The 24,961-nt window shown below is 36.5% G+C and overlaps 1 protein-coding gene across 4 annotated transcripts in view; it reads right to left on the bottom strand.

Annotated features, from left to right (window-relative positions):
* Nucleotides 1–1,644: 1,644 nt before the first annotated feature.
* Nucleotides 1,645–24,961, bottom strand: part of AEBP2 (AE binding protein 2) — a 46,807-nt gene continuing 23,490 nt past the window's right edge. The window contains exons 3-9 of one of the 4 annotated variants that reach the window (XM_050986267.1): nucleotides 23,075–23,182; nucleotides 15,486–15,672; nucleotides 10,531–10,655; nucleotides 7,732–7,799; nucleotides 5,413–5,526; nucleotides 3,778–3,804; nucleotides 1,645–3,344 (exon numbers count right to left, since the gene is read on the bottom strand). In XM_050986267.1, the coding sequence (XP_050842224.1) occupies nucleotides 3,242–3,344; nucleotides 3,778–3,804; nucleotides 5,413–5,526; nucleotides 7,732–7,799; nucleotides 10,531–10,655; nucleotides 15,486–15,672; nucleotides 23,075–23,182 (732 nt within the window). In that variant the 3' untranslated portion in view covers nucleotides 1,645–3,241. Of the gene's footprint in view, nucleotides 3,345–3,689; nucleotides 3,805–5,088; nucleotides 5,156–5,412; nucleotides 5,527–7,731; nucleotides 7,800–10,530; nucleotides 10,656–15,485; nucleotides 15,673–23,074; nucleotides 23,183–24,961 lie in introns of those variants that run through there. The other 3 variants (XM_050986259.1, XM_050986264.1, XM_030238352.2) reach the window with 3 other exon arrangements.

The raw sequence follows: 24,961 nt of genomic DNA, 5'->3' as shown, positions 1-24,961 counted from the left end.
GCAGTAGTGCAGGTGGTGCCCATCTCCCCCTCCCCCAAAACACAATACAGAATTTTTAATAAAAGTTGATTCTGCAAAGTTTTCCAGAATATTCTTTGCTTGGAATAAACAAACATCAATGGCTGAAAGAAGCCATACATTCAGCTGCTTTTTTAAAATGCCAACTTTCCTATTATAGGATTTTTTCTGTTGTACCTGTCATACATTATTACAAGAGGAATACTTAGGGTAGGTTCACTCACAAATTTAAAATGTCAAGGCAGAAAAGCATTAAGTGAGAGTAAACCATCAATTTCAGGCTGAAGTATTAAACAAGACCAGTCTTCTGCACTAATTAATTCATACATAGTACTGAAAAGCTGAAGGGTACAGAAATCAACCACTTGAATTTCGATTATTAAACACAATGCATGTTTGAACACAATTCACCTGTTTGTTCCAAATGAAGCTAGTCCAGAATTAATGTGCAATTCAATTTGAAATTCAATTTTATATCATTACTTCATGGACTACAGAGGAAAAATATAGTGCAACCTATTGCAACTTTGGCCAAAATCTGAAAGACCCACAGTAATTTGAGAAAATTCTATTCAAAGTAAGTGTAGGAAAAATACCAATTTGTTTCTGCTCTGTGTTTAATAAACTGATTATTAAGGTGCAAATAGAGTAAGATCTAGTATGAAACAATCAGCTGTGTGCTATGCCCAAATGCCAGCCAGTTTTCCCAGACAGGAATTTCCCTCCACTTAACAGGCAGAGCTGGTCTTCGAGCCCAAACCCAATCCCTCACTCAAAAATCCTCTTCTTCCATTTCAGAAATCTGTACAAGTCAAGCCAACTCATTCCAAAAGAATGGAGTTTGAACACAGATATTTGTGTGCACTGCAACTCCTGAAAATGTGACTTTCAAGGAGCTGACATTTCTCTACAAAGAAAATAAACACTCAGGCTGGGAGAGAATGCAATCTGTAAATGTCTGGAAAATGTTCTTGAGAAAGACAGGGAGAAACCTTTAAATGTTACATCCCAAAACAAAGCACATGGAATTACTTAAAAGGGGAGAGGCCAATTATTTCAGAAACACTTTTCAGGAGTAAGAATAAGATTATTTCCAGAAGAAAAACATGATCAGTGCCCCCCAGCACACAGTGGCAGTTCCACCTACCTGGTGTTCCAGCACAAGTGAAATCTACCCAGGGACACACAAAAACCTGCAGCAGAGCTTTAGAGAACACACTGGCATTTGGAACAAAACACCACCAAGTAATTCCAAAATTTGTAGAATGCAAATGACTTTCAAGCAGAAATAGTTTTAGCAATTCACTTCCATAACTACAAGGCAAACACCAGCCAAATGTCCACTTACCTTCTGACTATTATGGAAAGTTTAATTAGCTCTAGAGTATCCATTTCTCCACAGATGTTTGTTATTTAAACTGATTTTTCCTCCCAAAGCAGAAACTGCCATGAGAACACCAGGTAATATTTTCTCAAACCCAGGGGAAGTCACATTTTACATGAACACCACATTACTTGAATCCATCAATTCCCCCTTCTGTAAAGGTGTGTGTTACAACTTACAGAGAACACAGAATCATTTTTATATTTGTTTTTGAAAACTCCATTGAAATTGTACAATTTTCACGCTTATGAGGTTTGTTTGCTTTGTTTTATTAGAAAAAATACTCAGGCAAGGTCTACAATCATCTGTCAATTATAAATGACTTACAAGAAACTCATGAAGCAATAAAATTAAAAAAATACAAATACAAACTATATCTGAAACACTTCTATTTGGCAATTTTATAACAAATTAAAAAAAAAAAGAAACAAAGATTATGGATTACTTTATAGGTACAGAAAAAGCAGTAGGTGAAGTGCTCAAGCAAAAAAAAAAAAAAAAAAAAAACAAAACACTGCATTTCTTCCAAAAATAAAGTCACATCACTACAGATTTTATGAATAATACCCTTATTAAACAACCATTCCAGAACATCTTATATTAGTGGTGCTTTTAATCTGCACTTCATATCCTTGATAAGATTATTTTTTTGTGTATATAAGTAACATTTTTAACCCACTGGAGCTAAGCAAGACTCGTGTCAGTACCAATGCAGAACGCATTTGTATTACATTAGGATATGCTCACTTCTGCAACCAAAGGGTTACTTTAAGTCTTAATCTATTTAATAAAAATTTAGTGTAAAAACTGCTGGTTATTAGTTTCACTGTAGTAAATTCCTCCCCAATAAGGAGGACTAACTCTGCAGTTTGACTGCATATATCCATACAAATTTTACATATTAGTTCCTTCCGACAGCGAGGAAAAAACTAATTTTGTGTTCACTATTAGAAAGGAGTGCCATGAATTAATTATGGGTACTATTCATCCCTCTAAGATTTCTGGGAAGGATGTTCAATGTATTTTTGTTCTTACAACAGATACTAACAGTAGTATATAGTCCCTTAGGTATGTAAAAGAAGGTTTTTTTACTGTTAAGGAAGGTGCTTTTTTTAAACAATTCTTCTGGCAGCACTAGTGAATTACAATATCCTTCAATATTATTTCTACCGTAATATATACATTTTAACTTTCATGCCTCTAGAAAAACATCTACAGTACATTTCATAATATAAAAATATATTACAAATCTGCTGAAATATTTACAAGCAATGTCCTATTATCTATATGCAACATTTTTGTCTCCATACAAAGACTAACAGGTTAGACGCATCTCTATTTGTCAGTTAAAAAAAATCCACGGCTCCTTGCTTATTAAGCAAGAAAATGATTTTACTTTCCTTTTCAAAGCCAACTTTGGTGCATAAAGGATTGAATTTCTAGATTAATTTTTTTTTTAAAAAATACCATTTTCTTTACATCTAGAAAACATTAGGCCAAATAAAGTATACTTTACAAGTGAATGGGGATCCTAGAGGGTCAAAAAAGCAAAATAAATCACCAGTAACACTGACTGCTTACACTGAGGTTTCCCAAACCCCTCCACTGCTACAGATCACACCAAAGCAGACCTGATGAACACACTACACTACTCCTGCAAAGGGGTCAGACAGACTGCAACACTCTGAACATCCTGCCACCTTACTATATGTATTCAGAGTTGACTGGAAAAGACAAGCATTCCATCAACATTTGTTTCAACACCATAATCCAACATATTTTAGGGAGCTGCAAAAGGACACAAGATCACAAATGACGAATGATTACTATCCACCATACTCAAAGGGCAACAGGATCATCCCTTGGTAGCTGTTCTATTGTCTGGCATGTGTTAGGTTCAGTTAACACTGACAGGAAGCCCAATAGCTTGTTAACAGTTCTCCTGGGAATCGGGAGGAAATGGTGATGGTTACTTTTTCTTTTCATCAAATATAGACTACTGTATTCACTAAAGAAAAAAGCAGCTTAAAGAAGCAAGCATGCAAAGCCTTTTAGTTGTTCCACTAAGTTGCCAGAAGAGTGTTTGCTCAGTCTCCCACTGTACCATTCCATGAAAATGTGGATATACAGTAATATATTAATATATTCCACGGAAGCATCAACTTCATTCACAGAATGTTTACACTAAGCATAAATATTTCTCTTAAAAAAAAAAAAAAAAAAAGAAACCAAAAGGAAAAAAAAAAAAAAAAAAAAAAAAAAAAAAAAAAAGAAAAAAAAAAAAAGATGGGATTTGACTAATGTGCAACTTTATTTCTAAATCCATTGTCAGTGACTAAGACTGCAGGTGTCCCCACCACTTGCTTGGTTTTTACCTCTTCAACCTCTTCTGGGGCATTGTTCTGTAAAAGAAGATGGTACAGCTTTACATTAAGACCCTGTGATGTATACACTGGTCAGCTGAATGCACTATGAAATCATGACTACACAAAGTCTACTTTCATTTGGTTAAAACCAAGAGCCACTCCAGATGATCTCACTAAAGTGTACATCTCAGATAATTATTTCAAACTTTCTATTAAAGCAGGTATTTTAGCATGACACTGAATTTCCTTAACTACTCTTTCCTCTTGAAAAGAAGTTTTAGTTTTAAAGTTTGGTTTTTAAATTTACATCATTAAGCTCCCTCAGCTGCTCCCAAAAGCTCATTTCAATCACAGACTGATCCATACTGCTAAAAATGGAGCACAACATTACATGTGGGGACCTTAATTTTACGTGGGAGAGACAGAAAGGTCTGCTAATTTTTCTCCAAGGACTTAATCCAAAGATCATTCCATTTTTATTTTAAAAGGCTATTTTTTTCTTTTCAAGGCAAACTAATTTATCAAGCTCAGCAAAGGTAATCAATATAAAATTTTAACACCTCAATTAGATTCTAAAAGTCACTGTGTTGAGCAGTTTGAAAACACACAATCCAATCTCACCATAACATTTTTATGAGTTTACCATTAATAGCAATGATTCATAGGCTAAGGTAAGTACTTAAAACACCCTTCCAAAGATAGCAAATACAGTAGGATTGGTTTTCATATCATAAAGCAAGTTTTCATTAATTTGATTAGTGAAATACACTGAGTATTAAAGGTGAACTGAAAGGCTTATTGCACTGAAAGACCTGAGATTAGTGTTTGATTTACTCCTTGAGACTCTTGGTCACTGGATGTTAAGGAAGAAACATTGAAATACTGAACTTCTGTTGTGACAAATTTTCGTTCCAAAAGCAATTTTCATGGATTTTTAATATAAACACATATGGATCTATGGATGCTCAACATTTCAGAATGAATTAAGCATTTCAGATTACCTTTAAAAACTGTACACACAGAACTGTGGGTACTGACAATCATGGGAGAGCAGTAATAAAGGGGTGGGGGGGAGAATCAGGAAATTATTAGAAACCAGATGGATTAGAAGCCAATCTGAGGGCCTAAAAACAGAAATGTGAAAGTAGCTTAAAGACAAGTAAGATGAATTGTTCCCTTTTGTCCCCCTATAAAGAATCTTGTCATAAAAAATAACAGTACTTGAACACAAGTACAAGTTTCAAGGTAATACTGCATGTATTACAGCTGAATATAATATGGAAAGATAAATTTGGACTTTAAAAAAATTGGTATACAAACCAGTATGTGATCTTAACAGAAGTGATCTTTCAGGATTCCACTGTATGTACCTCCTTTACTAGAATTTCTGTACACCAAGCACAAAAAAGTAAAATACACTTGGTAAATACACACATTCCCCGTTTCTCAGTCACTAGAGTTTAGTTCAAGAAGTAATTCTGAAATAACTTAAGACCTCAGAACTTAACTCCTGGACGTGTACAGTGCCAAGGCTCCCTGATCTGGTGTATCATACATTAGCAATCCTGATTTTCCAACGTCAAAAAGTTAAGTGAGGCTTAAGATTACATTCAAGTAAAGAAAGTTGCAAAATGAAGATGTTACCTGTAAATGTTTGGGTCCAGAAGCAAGGCAGTATCTTTTGGTAGTTTTGATAAATGAACTACTTTAGTTTTTAACTGATGTCGTTCACTTTCATTTACCCACACATCAGGCAGACTATGAACAAATAAATAAAATAAAAATATTCAAAAAAGATCAACTGTTTTTCTCACCATAACATTATGTGGTAAACTAGTACAGATGAAGCAAATTTCACATTTCCCTGGTTAAAAAGCATCTACACCAGAGTGAGGAAAGGCAGCCAATCTTTACACATACTCTGAAGTTTTTTCAGTTTGAAAAGACACTGAAGAGAATTTAGATCATTCCAGAAGTATATTCCAAGTGTACAATGATACCGGCACTGCATTCTCCACTGTAACAATTTAATGTAAAAATGGGTAACAGAAAACACAACCAGACCTTTGAAAATAATTTATTTCACTGGCAGCAATTCTTTGATTCTGTTCAATTAAAGGACAGGATACACTGCAGGCACTGAGCTTTGAGTTACACTCATTTCCTTGCTCCAAGCTCAAAGGTTTCAAAGATAAAATGTTCCAACTTTGCTGAAGTTAATTGTTTGATTATCCTCTTTGAGTTTTTGGTGGGGTTTTAAAAATTTTCTGCATGTCCTAGAAGCCAGAGGTTAACTTCAGGTTGGGGGAGGAGTTTGTAATTAAGGTGTCTAAGTCTTTGAAATGGGTTTCAAATTGAGAAGCCCAATACTAAAAACTAATTTTAGTGGCTCTTTCTCTGCAAAGCCAAATTTCACAGACTTTTGAAAATTATTTCACTGAATCTGCATTTTGCAAAGATTTCACTTTGCGTGAAAGTTAGCTGCAACTCAAATTCAACTTTTTTGGGTAATTCAAAACATGAAATGAAACCCAGAACCTCTAACCCAGCAGGAAAAGGAGTTTCTCCAATTAAACCTTTCAGATGAAGGAGGAAGAAAAAATTAAAAACAACAGGGCAGTGGGGGAGGGAGAACAACTCAGCAGGCAATCCATTTATTCAGTAAGTCTCATGGATCTTGAAAGGTGGAAAAACATCATGGAAGTTTTTGAAATAAAGCCAAAAATCAGTTTTTGGACAACCAACATTGGGAATACATTTTCAGTGAGCAACATGCTCAAGATACAAAGAGCAAAAAAGAAAACTTTTCACATGCAGAGATTTGAAATATACAGAAAGACAACAAGTCAGTAAGCTGATTTTTTTGTTTTAAATAAATTCCTGCTCTTAATAAAAACCAAAACCAACAGAACAACCCCAACCCTCCCAGCCCACTAGAAGTTATTTCCCTCTTGGAGAGGAAACGACTTCAAGACTTGTATTTATTTTTCCTGACAAAACCTGAACCTTTTGGGCATCCTGGAGAAGCTGGGCAGTTTCTCAGGAGGACTCAGTGCAAAGTTCAATCACCACTGCCAGCTCCATGGGGAAGGCTGCTGAGCAGCTCAGGGGAGTGGGCAGGAACACTCTGAGCGCATTTCACTGACGTGTGAGTGCCCTGACAGGGGAACACAGACTGATGGTGTGTGCCAGGACACCTGGGCATCTCCTCTGCTTCCATGCAATCATCAAGATGAACTGAATACTGAGTCATTTAAAGCCACATCGTTCAGTGCCTGAAACACCCACTCTACCCAACCCATCTAACCCAATCAAGATGCAGCAAACAGCAATATACAACACGTTTTTCCTCTGACCTGACAAACCAAAACTAAATTCCATTGGGAATGTCTTAACATGACTGAACAAGCTCTCTCCAATGCAGAAATTCTAATACCAAATTCACCTGCATGAGCAAAAAATTCATTTGACTCTGAATTTAAAAAATAATTTCTCTTTTATTTATTTTTCATGTTCCCAGTGTTGCATACTTCTTAAAGCTTATCTTACAATAAAATTACCTGTCTTTATCTGTAAAATAATATCATCTGCATTCATTTTAATAAGAAAAATTTCAGAATGCTGTTAGATCTAATACTACCATCTGCCCTAAAAGGAATCCAAAACCTGCCTATTTTATAAGAATATTTTAGCTTCTGTCTCTCATGACGAATTGAAACTTGTAACAAAATGCATTAAAAATACAGATGGAAATTTAACTGAACTGGTATTAGAACCCAAAGACTTGAAAGCAAAAATCAATAAACTCATTGTTTAATAATTTCTAAACTTTTAAATTACTTTTTGAAAAGCATTTTAAAAATATTAACTTTAACACAAATACTCTAAGGCACAAAATAACAGTTCATTGATCCCACTGTGAATCCTTCCCCATCTAAAATGCATCACTAGCAATATACTCACATGTCCTCTGGTGTCCAATGAAGCAAGAGTTTTATTTTGCCAGAATCTTCTTTTCTTTTAGCTATTACCTGAAATAATTACAAAACCATAATTAAAACAAATTTACAGATTTTTTTTCCTCAAAAGTTGTTGTTCTTCATGTCCTACTAGACATTCATAGAAAGCAAGATATTATACTCCTTGAAAGTTGTGTGTCTGCAATAAATAAGAAGACTTAAAACTGTTTTGCAAAGAACTTAAGTCCATTTAGGTTTTTAAGTGAAAACCACAGTTCAGCCAGAAGATGTCCACTTAATCCAGTTTTATTTGGAAATATTCTTAATACACTCTCTACATTTCCTGCACTGTCCCAGAAACAAAATGGAAATTCCAAGCAAACGTGCATCAAAGTGGTCTCAAATCAGACACGGAGTTCTGCTGACCTCTTCTGGAAAAAGAAACCAATTTCACACTGTAAAATGTGTGCATTGCAGGCATCTCACTGGATTCATTTCCTGCCTTACAAGGTTTCAATGTATTAAAATGGAACTAGTTAAGATACATGTGGCCACTGACCTGAAATACCTGAAAAAGCTAAAGCCAGAGAACAGTTCAGTGTTTAAATGTTCTAGAGAATTAATTCAAGCCACTTCAAAAGTTGGAGGTGGCATGACAGGGTGACCTATAAGTTACATTTTTCAATCAGTGTAATATTGGTTCCTTAGTTTAAGTAGACATGCTTGGCATGTCTACTTAATTAGATTAAGTAGACAATTAATTAATTAATTAATTCAGAGAATTAAAATAGAAAGAATTTTACTCAATTAAAAAAAAAAAAGGAAGCAGAAAAAACCCATCATAATCAGGTCAAAGGTGTATTCTGTACAGCAAGCACATTTCTTCAGAAAGGTTTTATTAATAACTGCATTCCAAATCTCTCCATATCTACAAAGAAAAGGTTGTGTTACAAAAGTATACCTAACTGAAAGGATGTGCCTTCTGAGAGAACATGAAAGGTATCTACAGTGACTGCTCAGAAATTCCTCATACTAGAATATCTAGTATAATCTATTGTGCTGACATTATTCTTCTGCTGAGTAAAACAATAAAGCCACATCATTTATGTCTGTTTTCAGACAGCATGGCAACTTCATCTTCCTATTTTTCAAATTAATGTGTCTGTTAATTACACATTTTTTCTTCATCTGAGGGTGGACCACACAAACTTATTATGGCATTTAGTCAGTCACCATTCAGATCTCATGTCCTAATTCCTTTAAGAGATGCAAAATGAGTGTTTGCATCTGAGGTTAGCTCAGTGTAACACTCACAAAACAGCTCCTTGCCTACCTTTTCTTTTTAAAGCTGATTTTAGGCTAAGTCTCACCAACAAAGCTGATGTCCAGCACAAGCCAGCACCACAAAATACAGCAGCCAGGTGCAGCACGGGGCTGGAAGCCCAGAGCAGCTCTCCCACAACTGAGGTCTAAGCAATTCCAGATCTAATCAACCTCCCACCATCTCAAGTGACACATGCACAGATGAGCTACAAAGATTTTCACCACTTCCTTCAAGTTCATGGGAAGCAGTTCTAGAGCAGATTCCTCTCTCTAATTCCACCTCCTTATGAATTATTCCAACAGCCAGAGCTGTTCTTCCACAACTGAGCAGACTGCCTGCATCACCTTTCAGATTAAAGCAAGCTGTGAATTGGAGAATTTGCTTTTCTCACAGCACTGTAAAATCCATGTTGGCCAGGGAAACCAGGATGAGATTGAAATACAGTAACAGCTAAGCCACCTGTAATCTCCACTTGCAGCTGGTGCACAATGTACATAAAGTTCAGCAGAAATAATTTGGAAAAGATCTCCAATACAGGCCACAGGTATTTAGAACAATCATCACTCTTGCAGAACAAGGTGAAATAAGCTTCATGCATACAAAATCATCTTTTATTTATGGAAAGAGACTGGTAGTTCAAGAGTTTGAATCCCATACCAAGATTAAGCTGCAGCTGAAGACATGTCAGCCAGCGCTGCTTGTCTGGACAATTCTACCAATTTAAAACCATCCCTCCCCATTTTGTCCCATCTCTTACTTCTTTTCTTCAGCCAAGTATCCACTTTCACACGCCCTCATTTCCCAACATGCTTAAGAAAACCTGAGGTTATTCAACCTTTTTTAACTTCTGATCCTTCTACCCCAATTCAGTATTTTATCCCTGGTTTAAACTCTTCTAAATTAATACTGACGTCTTCCCTATCCAAACACAAGTTCTCCACTTGGTTCGTGCCTCCTTCCAGCAATTCCCCAATATTTTGGTGGTAAGTTTATTGAAATAAAAAATGGGGATGGGAAAAAATTAATTCAGGATTTTCTTTAAAATTGGAGGGGAAAAGGGAATAAACACATATTTCAGATCAGCATCTTTACATATTCAATTATACACCAAAAATACTGCTTGTGATAAATGCCCACTGTCACTCATGACCATGGAAATGCCATCTGAACTGTGTTCTTATTTAGAAGACAGAACCAATTTTCTTCTGCAACACAAAATTGCTGTTAGACATTCCCCAAATGGATCAGACAGGAAATGTTGCAATCCACTCAATCTGTGAGCCAGAACAACTACCACCAACACCTCTGAAAAGTGCATTTCCTAACAACAGTGGACAGCTCCACAATACCAAAGAGCCACTGTTGCTTATTTCTGATTAAATGTCTACAGGAAAAAGAGGAAAACAGAAATATTTCTTAAAGATTGGATTTTTTTAGACACACAGGTAAACAAATAGAATTCATCATATCAATACTTACAGTACTATGAAATACAACACTGTGGCCTTTTCCTAAACTTTCTATATGTGCTGAGAGGTTAAAGCAGATGGCTCGATGTCTTATAGCATCCAGTGTTTGTGCATCAAAGAAGTCATGAGGTCTTGCTGGAAAAAAGGAAAAGAGATCCTTAGTGTTCAACACACTGAAAGCATCCAGACACATTCAAGCATGTAAATAGGTCTGAAGTGTCATTAGTAAATCATTTATCCTTCTGGCAGCAGCACTACCTTGTCAGAGAACAGCAAACATCGTTTTTATTGAGAGGGAGAAATTATTCCTAGAGAAGCACAATTCAAGTTTGCTCAAAACACACTCCCTGTGGATGAAACAGCCATTTCCAAAACTGCAACCACATCCACTCATTTCAGTTTCAATAATGCTGAATAGTCAGGTGAAAAACTCCACACTATTACACATTTCTATGCACAAGTTGTCATTCCGTGTTCTTGGACTATTAGCGAACATTTCCTACCCAAGAAGCACATATTGCCTTCAATTTATAATGAGGAAAGCACAACTAAAACCCATCTGAGATTTTACAACCAGTATAAAAGCAGTAGGCATTACAAAAACCTTTTCCTTTTAGAAAAGGATTTTTATAGTTAAATGTTTCCTGAACAATAGATTATTGAATTTTGATTTAGGGTGTAAAAGCAAGTCCATCAATTCTACATTAAAAGTACTTACACTAAAAAATAATTGCTATTAAGAACATATTTGCATGGTATTAGAAATGTTTCACAGAAAAGTTTTAAGATATACCATATAAAACTATAACTACATTACATTAGCAGAAAAGTTGGATTGAAAATATTCACATTTTTAAGCCTTACTTGAGAGCAGCAATTTACTAAATAACACACTGAAATTAAAACTAAGAATAGGAACTGGTATTACATTATCAACTATGAATTACCCTGAAATCTGCACAAACAGTGATTCAAACTTTTGCTGTCTTCCTTTAAAACAGCTCCTATATTCCTGTATCCAGTACAAATTGGAGCTAGCACTTGCTGCACTCCTGGGGCTGACTGTTGCAAGCATTCATCTGCACATTCTGTTCTGTGCCTGCTCCATCCCAGCTGGACACTGCCAATTAGGCAAACATCTCCCTGCAATCAGTTCTCACTCTAAGTGGCAATGCAGGACCCCAGCTCGTGCTGCAGGTGCTCAGTGATGCAAGCATATAAATATTTGATAAATAAATCTGAGGGGAGAAAGGAGGGAGGTTGGAAAGAAGGAAAAAAAAAAAAACCAACAAATTTTTGCTTTCAGATTTATGCAACAAACTGCTCCAGGATTTACAGTGGAAAACATTCAGCAGACTGAGAAGAACAGACAGAATTTTTCAAAAGTGTGTGAATTATTTAAATTATTCTTAAGTTCTAGAATTTTCTATGCATCTTTACCCCAAAATGACTTGGAGGAAATGGATTTAAGCATCTTCCTTCGTGCTTATAATGCAAGTTCCAAGCACACCTCAGTTCCTTAAGTCAAATTACATCATCACATCAGTACCCCACCAAATGAAAACCAAGCCCTACAGAAGTAACAGAGCCTTACAGCAAATTTCATGAACAGAAAGCTTCTTTATCTCTTATCTCTGCTGTGAGCTTGATTATCATGCTTGTTAATAACTACAGTGTCATCTTTGCAATGAAAAAGCAGGTGACAACATTGTAGTCAAAGCACAGCAATACTGTGACCTATTTTAGAGGTGCACACTTGCCATATATCTGGTTCTAAAAGCCCCTCTGCATGAGTGAGAACATGAAAAAAGGCCACCCAGAAGAGAAGGCAACCCATGGACTCTAATCCTGAATTATTCTACATCGAAATTTCTAAGACAAATAAGATCTCCACAGCACCATGAATGTGACCAGTTAAAAGGGTACCACCAGTAAAACAAGCTTTTATAACAAAAGGCTGATTTTCAAACTTAGAAAAATAAAAACATAGGACCAAAGAAAAGTAAAACACTTTAAAAGGGCAAGATCTTAAAAAAAAAACAATTAAGTAAAAGTAGAAAATCTCTTTAAAAAGCATCAGTTAGAAGATTGCAGTCTCATCACATATAGCCACAGCAAAGTCTCCTTTTTCATGATACATTCTCTCACAAAAAGGTGTTACCTTTATCTATTAAGAGAGGAAGCAAATGTATAAATTTGCTGCACTTAAACTATTAAGAATTTATACAAGAGGGTGCTTCAGTAACAGCATGTATCAGCCCTTAATTGTCAATAAATATTTAGTAATCCACTTACATCTTTAAAAAAAGCCAGGGTCTAATAAAACTATGAGGTAGAAATAACATACTGACAACATTTTTTTTTTCAGAGACAAATTGTTTTGTGCTGAAAAACTGCCAGCTTTTGTCAAATTATTATCTGCAAGTGATTTAAACAGACTGTCCACTATTAAATGGCATTTTGTTTTACATCCATCTCATCAAGTCCTTGTAAGAGAAGAGAACTTGCAGAGAATCTGGTTCCATCTTTCCTTTTGGGCACTCAGAAATATCTAAATATAAATCCTTAGGTATTTAGCTTTATATACTCTAAACTGAAAATACTTAATGATGTTAATTGTGTTATTTTGGCTTCTTGAATAAGGGTTTTGCCTTCCCCCATGCTTCTTGTAAAGACAAGACACACAAACTTGCACACTTCATTCTTTAACTAAAACCAAGCTAAGAAACAAAGAGAAACAAGATTGTACCAGCCCTTTGTCACCTTCAGTTCACCAACAGCAATCCACACAAAGTTTGAAAGGAAAGCTGCCAATACTCAGCATTTTCAGAAAATGCCATCAACTTTGGATCCATTTCTGGGTCACACACCCTCTGGAGAAATACATTACAGTAGTCAGTTCCCAATTCAGTTAGAGATGATTTCTGCCCCAAGGCAAAAGTCTACAGCCAGCATTGCATTTGTCTCGAGAGGCAAGAAGATAAGAAATTGCTCAAGCAGCTGTCATTTTTCTTCCTGTGCAACACTTGATCAAGACAGCAGACCATTCAAATACTGCAGTCTGCTCTTTAACATTCCCACAATATTTATTATTTCCATTTTTTGCCATAAATTCATTCATAACTTCTGCAGCAAATTCTTATTACAACTAAAGCGTATTAACAGGTGATTTGAAGTTTTAATTATGAAGCTCTGATTTGAAATTTGTAAGTCAAATAATATGATGTTTATAAATTACTAATAAAATGCCTACCTGAAAAACTACTTCTGCATATAGTGGGGTAAAAATTAATTAAGATGCATCAAATCAGCCACCTAACAAAGTCAATATGGAGAATCAAGCTAACATGCAACTCAGGAACTCCTGAAAATGAGAATTTTCAAGTGACCAGTCTCAGATCTTTATATTTTGGGTGACAGTCAACAAATCATGATGATCCTTTAGGAATCTGCAATTATCTCAAGATGTCTCTCTCATTACATCTAAGATTCACAAAGATAGTGCAAGGTGAGCCCATAACCCTTCACTGATCAGCCTTCCCTTCTGCAACCTTCTCATTTACCCAGATTTCCACAGTGAAAGGGAAAGCTCTTTGAAAATCCCATTCTGAAAAGGACAGAAACAATTTTCCAATTTCTTTAAATGCTTTTAAGATGTGTTTCACAATACATTTTGCTCATATATATTTTAAGAATAATAAGAATTTTTAAGGAAACTTTTCAGAATTCCAGAGGATAATGTAACTTCCCAGGACATGCTTGTCTGCATGCAAGGCAGAAACATGACCACTGCTTCATAAATTTCCTTAAAACACAGGTGAGGTATTAAGAATAAATCACAATCATGGGCTAAAGAGTAATCACCTAAAACCACCAGTATGTGAATCCATTGCTGCAGTACCATTTGAATAACTGGAAACTGTATTTCTTCTCAGGGAGAGAAAGATGGATACAGTTACAGGTTCTGCTACAGAAGAGCTTTGGAGATAAAACTGTGGAATAAAACCTAAAAAAAGCTACCTTGTGCTACTTTCTAATACTGCAAGATGGATTTTGCCCCATCAGTAAAAACACATGTAGTTTTTTCTTCAGCTGTTGACATACCAGCAGAAAAAATGTCAAGGGGTTTTTTAATGTCTGTTCTAAAATGCAGGGGGCAGAGTAACACTTTAATATTAGCAAATGGTCAGTTTGGTACTGGAGAGCTGCATCCAAAGCAATTATAACCCAAAGTAAAATATTTCAACAGTTGCCTAATCCTTCCTAACTATTCCTGTAGATTAGAATCTCTGTAGAAATTTGATATTTTATTAGTCTAATGCTAGGACAACTCAGGAATCAAACTACCAGATCCAAATGGACTAGAAGAGGCGCTGGGTAAGTTGTGATTTCTTGCTAGAGGAAACAGTTCTCACTTTAAATGACAAATCACACCTCTCAGCACATTGGTTCATATAAAATTAATGAACATTAACTATGTGGAGATAGATTAAAAAAACATAGCAAGTCAATTCTGCCCAAAATTAGATCTTGGTTATGCTCATAAAACTGTCATTAACATAATGAAATGTTGTGCTCAAAAAAGAGTTTATATAACATGCATTTATCTCTAATTTATATGAATCTGCAATCTCTGTCTGAACTTCAGATCTCATTAGCATTAAACAGAACCCTTTCCAACAGTAATAGAGTCAGTAAACAAAAAGCAACTCTGAAATGAAAAGCTTCTTTCAATTGGCAACTCCAATTGTTGCTTACAGGAAACTGATCTTTCTTCCTTGACACACAGAGATTTACCCTGAAAAGGAACACAAACAGAATCTGGAATTGTTTTCTTCCCATCACAAGGAATGTGATGGGAAGAAACCCAACTCTACCAGATTGAAATCTGCAGAGAAACCACCAGAGTGAGGAGGAACTTTCACTCCAAGACAAACCTTTCCAGAACTGCTGTGAAACACTTACGTAGTGATCGCCGTCTCTTGTTCTTCAATTTTCTTCTTTTATTCATTCCAGCTTTAGATGGAGATTCCTCTTTGGCCTTTGGCTGGCTGGCAACTTTAGAAGAGTTCTGCTGGCTGAAGTGTGTGGGCACATGACGGGCAAGTCCTCCCTGAGATGCAAAGCTGGCATTGCACCCACCAACTACACACTAGTGACAAAAAAGAGAACAACTGCATCAGTGCCTGTGTGGCACAGGAGCTTCAGGAACTTCCAACACACTAAAGCAAAACCAAATTCTTAATGACCATGCACTTCTTAAAAAGAAAAAACAAAACATATTCTGAAATAGAATTGTTTGAAGTTTTTAACTCTCAATAATTATTTCGTGGTACAATACTTTCATGCCATTCTGTATTTTATATTGTATAGCATTAAAATAATCTCAAACAATGCACTGGCAAACTGTCCTCTTCATGGACCAACATTCCCGTGCCTTTCCAAACACTGTTACTGTTTCAACAGCTCTCCAATGCTCTCCATCTCTAACAGTAACGTCCTCCTTTCTTGTGACAAGGCAGAAGTAACAAATCCATCCTTACCCACAGGAAATTTGAAACAGCTTAAGGCTCTGTGTAAAAGCTGTAAAAAGTCAATGAACAGCTGCCTTACAGCTCTGTCTAAAACTTACTTCAGTAAAGCAGCAGTAACAATTATTTATACATTCATTTTGAGGTGCTGCTATCACTTCAGGAGCATTTAAGGTAGTTCTCATTTAAAGGAAATGTCCTCTCTCAACAGAAAAATAAGATCCAACAATAATCAAGTTGAAACATACAAACAATGACAGCAGCAACTAAGCTTGTACTGGCTACAATTATTGGTATTTTTATAAGTATCTGATTCATATTCACAATTATTTCACTTGCAAAAGAACTATTTAAATTATACCACTGGAGAGGGAAGCACAACCCTTTTCTATTGTGCTCTGAGCTTACATGGGTAATAGAAAAGTAATTTTAGAATATGCATTTCATCACTGGCTGCAATTAGTTGTGAATCCATATGATTGATTTTTCTTCTTGATTGGAAGACAAGAAAACAGCTTTAGAACTCCACATGTCCCACTTTTTGCCCCTAAATCCCAACTGTGTTGTTTTCTTACAGTGGTTGCAGAACTGAGAAGTCCAATTCTGCCTCAGACTTAGCAAGTGGTTTTCCATGATCAGCAGTAAAATACAGTGCCCACAAAGGGGCAAACTGCTTAATACTTGCTATAGGACTAAAAATATGTACACAGATTTCAAGACAGTAACAGGCAAAAAATGAAAGTTCTTCAATTTCTTTTTTTTTTTTTTTTTTTTTTTGTGAATTTGTTGTGGTTTTTTTTAAAGGGAAGAATTCTTAGAGGGAGCTAGAGGAATTTCACTAAGTACTGAACTAACTCAAATGTAAAATTCCCTGACGAAAAGCTTGAGGAACCTTCACACTGTATCTGTTCCTCCCTGTCTCCCCCACTAAAAAGCATCTTAAGAATTGTGAAGATTTCTACCAAAATCTCCCCTATGCCTTTTAACCTTGCCCTAAGATTTCCCATGTTCAAACAACAGCAATATTGTCTACTTAGAGTGGCTTCCAATGGAAGCAATCCCAGCACACCTGTGAGTCCAACACACTCTGGATGCTGATCTCACTACAACAACTCCAACACAACTTTCCTTACTTTACATTCAAACTGAACATTAAAATTTACACTTGCAGAATCATTGGGTGGTTTGGGTTGGAAGGGTCCTTTAAAAGTCATTCAGTTCCAAGACCCTGCTGTGGGTAAGGCCAGCATCCACTAAATTAGGCTGCTAAACCCCTCAAGCTGACCTTGAACCCAAACCACTTGTTTTTATGAAAGATGATTTAACTCACAATCAACAGATACCTCTACAATGCATGTGTGCATCAGTTTAAACATTTTCTGCTCTCCTTTTTTTTTTTGTCCTTGAAATACCTGTCTTGCCCATAAAAGCAGCTTTACAAAACTAAGCTAGAAAATCTAAATTTAGGATTAACTTTCACTAATGTGCTCCTGACTTCAGATTCCAGCTCTTTCTGATCATACAAACACTGTCAGGGGAAAAAAAAAAAAAAAAAGCTCAAAACCAGCCCATATATTGAAATTCAGTCACACTGAGAAACTGAAATTTTACTTTTACTAAAGCCTCCTAGAGGTCAAAAATAACCTAAAGCCTTGGTACAGTGCATGCATTACCATATTCCAAGTTAAATATGGTATCAAAAAGGCAATGCCTTTGGGAAAAAAGCACAAACTATGTGTCAGGCACTTCTCTAAAACTTTTCAAACCATAATTGTACTTCTTGTCAGGTGGGAAACATTGTTTTATGACAAACTGAGGTTGACTCATGATGTCATAACTTTTTTCTTGTCATGTACAGAGCAAACAATCCCAAATATTCTATATGGATTATCTACAGAAGCTATTGCTAACTTTTCTTGTTCTACTCAAGTTTTACTTTCAAAATCCCTAAACCAACATCCTTAGATCCTCAATATCTGCTCCTTGCAACCAGAAATTGTCTTTTTCCACAAAGTGTATTAATAGTCTACAGCCACAGTACAAAATATTTGCAAAAATTAACACATTCAGATTTTGTGTACTTTGAGACTACCTGATCATGTCTTCAAATAATCAACAGCTGATAAATCAAAGATGACAGAGAATGCCTTTGCAGTAGACAGGAAACAGTAGAAGAGGAGAATGAAAAAATCTTACCTGTTTGTTCTTTTTTTTTCTCTAAAATAATATATCCAGCAATCCGTTACTAATGGGTAAAGTCTCTTCTCTCCAAAGATAAAGGAGCAGTTCAGGCTGTCACTTCAGGATCTCTGGACGGTAAGTCACACCAAATCAGCTTCCCACCAGATAATTGTATAGCTCTAGAGGCCTTCTAATAAATCAAACTCAACTATTATGCACAACTTTGAACCAATCTTTTCATTTTTCCCCCAAAACCTAAACCTCAAAAATTTGCACTGAATTTGAAATACAACAGATTGGGTCCGGATTGGTGGATATGTTACTTCAAGAGAAAGGAAGTAAACATGTAAGAAGTTTAATTTCTCCAGTGTACCCATACCCACCATTATTAATGGGCAGTAATGACCAATGACTTTAACAAACAGGATATAAAAGTATCTAGCAATGCAGGTTTTTGTTCTAAATTCAAAAGAACCAAATCTCCTATTTGGGTTACTGAATGTGTAATTTTTTCTAGTAAATCTAACAGAAATAATCTGGATAAACTTTCTTGTTGTGTCAACATCTGAGTGTTTGGGCAGAGTGCCTTTACATTTTACATCTGCAATGCTCTAATGGACAGAAAATATTCTGTCAAGAGAGTAACAGACATGAATTGCCAATGAAGGCTGGAGCTGCTCACCTGTGTTTGCTACATTTCACCAAGCATTACTCTACTGAGAGCATGCAGTCACCCCTTCATGAATTCTGGAAGTTACAGGGAGTAACCAAACTTCATTTTTAATGCTACTTTCCTCCCCCATTTTAAGGGGAAGCCTGCAATGAACCTGTGCACTACCATTAGTTGTCACTAGAAACATTTACCCCACAGGAGCAAACCTTGCATGCCTGCTCCTGAACATGAAGAGCACATCCACTGGAACCCATGGGGGGAAGCATCTGCTAGCACTCCCACATGCATCCTTCGATCCATTTAGGTTGGGAGAGACCTTTGAGATCATCAACCCCACTCCTAATGCTACATGCAATTATTATTACTTTATTATTTTTACTTTATTTTTATTTTATGCAATCATTTTGCAAAAAGTCTCCCACTATTTTGTGCTCATCTACCATTTGTCCTTTCATTGTGCTCAACATCTAAGAGCTCATTTGATGTGTCTTCAAGTAACCTTCAGTGCCAAGTAACACTTGATGAATTTAATTTTGCCCCTGCACACCAGAAACCATGCTGGAAAATGCAGGATGTCACAACTCCTTTAACTATTCCAATACTTCTAACAGCCAAGTTTAGGACAGGGAAGATGGAATATCTTATTATTCACTTCTTTTCAAGTTGCCAAGGGCACTTTGTTGAAAGTAGGATGTTTTTGACTCAGCAGATTATTCTTTTACATCCTGTCTGTAAGGTCTGAGAGCCAAGCTGCTGAACCCTCAACAGGGCCAGCCCTGCCTGCTGATGATAATCCACAATATTCCACTGGTTTCTAAGAAGCTGCAGAATTGTGCAGTAAGAGATCTAAAAAAGAATAATGTTGAAGGCTTTCTCTCTCAACTCTGTCTGTAAAATCATACACAAAGATGAGCACACTAAATGTCTTTGGAGAGAATACCTATATTTAATGAATATCTACAATGGCAAAAAAAATGGAAAGGACTGGCTAAAATCAGACTGGGAAGGAAGTGACTCAGAGAGGAGCTGGATGTACACTACCAAGATAGTGCCCCACAGAAAAAAGGAGGTAGCATAACAACAGTCTCAAAAATAGGTATCCATAAGGAAATTTACCTTTTCTGTGACACAGGTACTGCTATATTCATGATGAGAGGGACAGACTAAGCCACACAACCAGGAAAAAAAAGGATAAACTCATGAAAATATGAACCATTTTGCTTTTGCAATTGACAAGTGGGTTCATTTCTGTGACAAATGAACTGCACAGTCACATGGCTGACAGGAATGAATGGAAAGGGCAGGTAAAACCCACAAACACCTTCCAAGAGGAAAGCAGAACAGCTCAGTTAGAGCTGAATGGAGCTTTTAGTCAAAGGACAACTCCATGTGTATCACAAAAAGAGAGAATTAAACCCAAAATGTACAACTACATAAAATGAGCCCATTAGCAAGCAAAAGAGGAGCTGGGCAGGGATAAATCCTTCTATGCAAAAGAGTTTTGTTTGAGACAGTCCTCAATGCTTTTCACTACATTTCTCTCTTCACTAGAAATGTATGAATATATCAATCTGTGATATACTTATTACTCTCTTCTGGTCACTGCTTGATCTATCTTTCCAAAAATAAGAATTCCAATTTTACAGTTGTCATGTTCCTAGCTAAGATTATTTGGTTTTCTTTTAAACATTCTAAATAGCATTTTTTCAGGCAACGGCACAGAGCTGTGCTATTTCCACTGCTGCTTCTTACAGCTTTCCTCAAAAATCCCAACATTATTTTTTAACTAAAACACTGAATGGCTTCTTTCTGCAAGTTTTCTAAAATGACAGATTCCTTCCTTTTATGTTAGGATTCAAGTATACATACCTCATGAGGCAACTAAAGTTTCATTTGCAATTTAGGTTTTGGGAGATATTTTGTCTGCAGTAATTATCAAGAACAGGTCTCTAAACCAACTCTGACTTCAAAAAAATCTGGCTTTCCCTGAAAGGTGAGCAATTAAGATTTATGAGACATGCTAAATGCACAAAATGGACACACTGGCTCCACTTTTGACTGGCTGCCACAAAACAATTAATAAAAGGCTGTTCTTGGACTGGTCAAGACTAATATCCAACACTTCAAGTGTTTTTTGTCTCAGAGAGTAGGTTTCTAAAGTTAGCATAAAAAAAAAAAAAAAGCAGCAGCAAATGAAGGAAGGGAGCCAGTTAATTAATAGATTGCCATCACAGACACTCACATACTTGGCTACCTCATGTGAGCCCTGAAGCTTATTTCAGCATAAATGACAGGGGAACAAAAGATGTTACAAAATTCTACTCAGACCACAATTATCCTCCATTCAAAGCTCCCAGGAACAGATTGAGAAATACAGGGAGAAAAAACAAACAGAGGGACTCCAGACAACAGTACAGAAAAATGCTGCAGTGACACACATTGAGCCAGGATGATTAACTACTGCAACCCTCCAGAGTTTTGTTCTCTCCCTCAGTAGGACCAGAAAGGACAGAAAATCAGATTGAACACAAGATGATTATTATCAAAAACAATTGTGGACAATTTTAGGGCTCTAGCTGTAACCAGCCAAAAAAACTAGGGTGTCACCTGCCTTTGCTAGGTAAGGCTGCCACTCAGAAGTACTACTGGTGCTCCTGAGCTGTGCCCACCTCTTCAACCCAATGTCTCTACAAATTACTTTCTTTGATCTAGACCAAATAAGAACACAGATTAAGCTATTAAAAGATTTTTATCCAAGAACAAAGCTTGCCATTATACTTTGAGGTAGACAAAATATTTCATTCCAAAATAGAGAAAACCTAAGCTACAAGTTTCCTCTGGAACTGGTGGTTGCTTTCTTTACTACTACTATTGCTACTACTACCACTATTATTATTATTAATAATAATCAGAGATTAGGATTTAAGATTGGATTAATTCCTGGAACAACAATATCTGCAAACTTGCAGGGATCTATGATTCTTATGCTATCCTTCCAAGAAACTCATTCCTTCAAAAATAGGGTATCTTAAAAGTCATTTTCCTGTGGGTACTTTGAGTCAGAAATTTTCAGTCTAAACTACACAGTTCAGTGTGGAAAAAAATCTGTTTGGTAAAAAAATCTTTTTCACATGCAATGCGAAAAAGATTCACTATTTTTACTCTCTTGGTTTTGAGTTTAATTTAGTTTTGTTTTCTGTCATAACTGTTATTAAAACCCATATAGAAAATGTAACTACAGAAAGAAACCCCTGTAACAGAAAAGTATTTTTAGTAATAAAGCTGCCTTAAAATAATTTTTTTTACAAAGTGGAAGATATTACCTGAGGAGAAAGAGAAGAGAGGAAAGACAGGGACTAAAACTTGGTGAGGTTAGGGGTGGGAGACAAGGAGGCATAAATTGCTACCTGAACTCAAAAAAACCCCAAATCCTATTTCATTTTCATATCCTACATGGAAGAACTTCAGTCTGAAGTAGTGTGGGTGGGACTTACCATCAAGTGATCCAGGATTGACAGCTATGAACTGCCCCAACTGTATCCATAAGAGGATGAAGCAACTCATTAATAACGGATTGGTGGATATGGGAATGAGAAACACTACTATACCTAGAATTGCAGGTACAGATTAAGGGGAGAAAGAAAGAGAAAGTTAGAAAATACTGTGCAGGAAATACAGTCAGGTCAATGGTCCTGCATTCCTGACTTCCTTATTCTGTTCAGAGAATGAACCATCAACAGTCACTGCCAGTGCTTCTACTGAGTTTAACAAAAGCAGCTCTCTCTCACTCAAGCAGGAATGGTCACCATCAGCCATGATCCAAAACTCAGTGTGGAAGTGTAAAGTGTGAGAGAAAATACCTCACTGGTACAGTGTAAGCAGCTCAACCTCAAATGCACAAAGCCCCTGAACTTCAGCACTATTGACTTTTACACTCCCTGCCATTCATAGATTAAAAGAAACAGGGACAGAGAAGCAATAAGAGTTTCTTCATCTGCTTTTGTAAAAGAACAGGACCTTTGGGCACTATTACTGCAAAGAAGAAAGTTCAGCTCACTTTTCTTCAGCTCAATCCAGTGATGGTATTTTTCAACTGACACATTGTATTAAGAAAAATAAAGAGAATTTTTCTAAAAATGAGAGATAATGTATGTTACAACGAGCCTTACCTTGAAAGGTTTGTCCCCACTGTGTGTCAGCATATGCCTCTGCAACCAACTTTGACTTGTTGAAGGTGTATTATATACTTTGCAACCTTTCCACAAGCAAACAAACACCTAATAGAGTAAAAATGTGGTAAGTTTACACAAGTCAGAGAGAATAGCAAAGAAAAAGCACATTAACAAAGAAGGCTGGTTTTACAACCTCTCACAACACTTCAAAGAATTCTGAACAACGACCATTTATTTTGAAACACACTTCTCATATCTCACCAAGGAAAACATAATTACAACCCCAAGTATTCAAGAAGAACAGGTCACTGGAAGAAAATACCAACAGACAGATGCTCCTGCAGATAAACACAATCAAGAGCAACAGGGTCTGCTGCACTTGTGTTTGCACTCAGTATCTGTATCCACCAGATATGAAGACAGAACATTTTTAAATGAAAAATTTGCATTTTCTAAGTAGTAGTTATAGAAATAAAATAATTTACTCTCATAAGCAATTAATTTTATTTCTTGAGCATGAAAAAGTAAAAACTTTTAATTGCAATGCAGTCTATATACTGGAGTTTTGTATTCTGGAATACCAGATACTTCTAGTTAGGGCCTTACATTCAATTCCTGATGAAGGAAGCTACCAATTCTCATAGGATTCAAAATCTATGGCTGTTTTGTGATTTCAGTGTACAGAACAATCACGTGCACAATAGTGCATTAAGGGGAGCAGAACTCACTCATGCTGCTTTTCTCTCTCCTCTCATTGTGTTTATCTGTAACTGAGGGAATAAAAAAGCTCAATGAACTTGCCTTTCATTAGAATTTCCTCAACAGGTCTGTGGGTGAAGGGAGGTAAAGCCCTAATTTGTCACAGCAAAAGAAAGTTCCCAGGAACAGCACTGTTCATAACACAGGTTTTCAGAAATGCAGGAAACTAATTGGATTTCAGTTTCTTGTTCTCTTTTGGAGAATAAAACCCCCTCAAACCTTCAAAAGATTTTATTTTCCAAATGAAAAAGCAGCCACAGGAGTTCTACGTTCTTGCTGTACAATAGATCCATAACCCAGCTTTAGTGAGACAAAGCTGGAAACCCCTCAGTGGCTGGGACTGATCCAGACCCACTGACACAAGGCCCAAGCCCCTGAACCTTTGGGGTCTGCCACTCCACAGTTTTTGAGATCCCCTCAAAGCCACAGAACTGGAATTTCTGAGTTTTCTGGCTCTGCAGCAGTTCATGAGCGTGCTGGCATTTCCAGCAGCACCTGCAGACTGCAGGGCACTGGCAAAGGTGTCACTGGAACCTACAGGTGGGGGAAATACAAGGACCTGGGTTTGCAGCCACAAGCCAGAAGTCTACACAAGGCTTCTTGGGAACCCCTGTCAAAAAGCTGAACTCAAAATATTTCTGAAATAACATTTTTCAAAAGCAAAACTGTTTTGCCAAAAAGCTTCCCAGGCTCTTCATGGATGTATCTGGTTTGGACTGGGGCCATGACCTCGGTGTTAGCTGCAAAAGTACATTTGACCATGCAAAGATGGTTATCCTATTCCTTTCCATTTTTAATAAGCAATTACTTAACCCCCATTTTTCTTCACATTTAGAGCCACTGCAGTTAAGTAAGGTCTGAAATGCCATCAAAAGCAGGAGACAATTTCCAACACGCTTGAACACCTCACCGGCAGGTGGCAGACAAATCCCTGAAACAAACCCACCAGGATAAATCCCCCTTCCACAGCCCTGCCTTGGAACTTCCCAAAACATTAACTCCACCAGGGGCATTCAAATGTGAACTCAATGCAACACTTATTAGACACCTTGTGCTTCCAACAACCTCCTCTTTCAAATAGACAAATACAGTCCAGTATTTTCTAAATAAAAATATCCACGAATC

The sequence above is a fragment of the Serinus canaria genome, chromosome 1A, assembly GCF_022539315.1.
Source record: "Serinus canaria isolate serCan28SL12 chromosome 1A, serCan2020, whole genome shotgun sequence".
Lineage (NCBI taxonomy): Eukaryota > Metazoa > Chordata > Aves > Passeriformes > Fringillidae > Serinus > Serinus canaria.
Note: the sequence above shows the minus strand (reverse complement) of the source record. Positions and strands in the feature narration are given on the sequence as shown.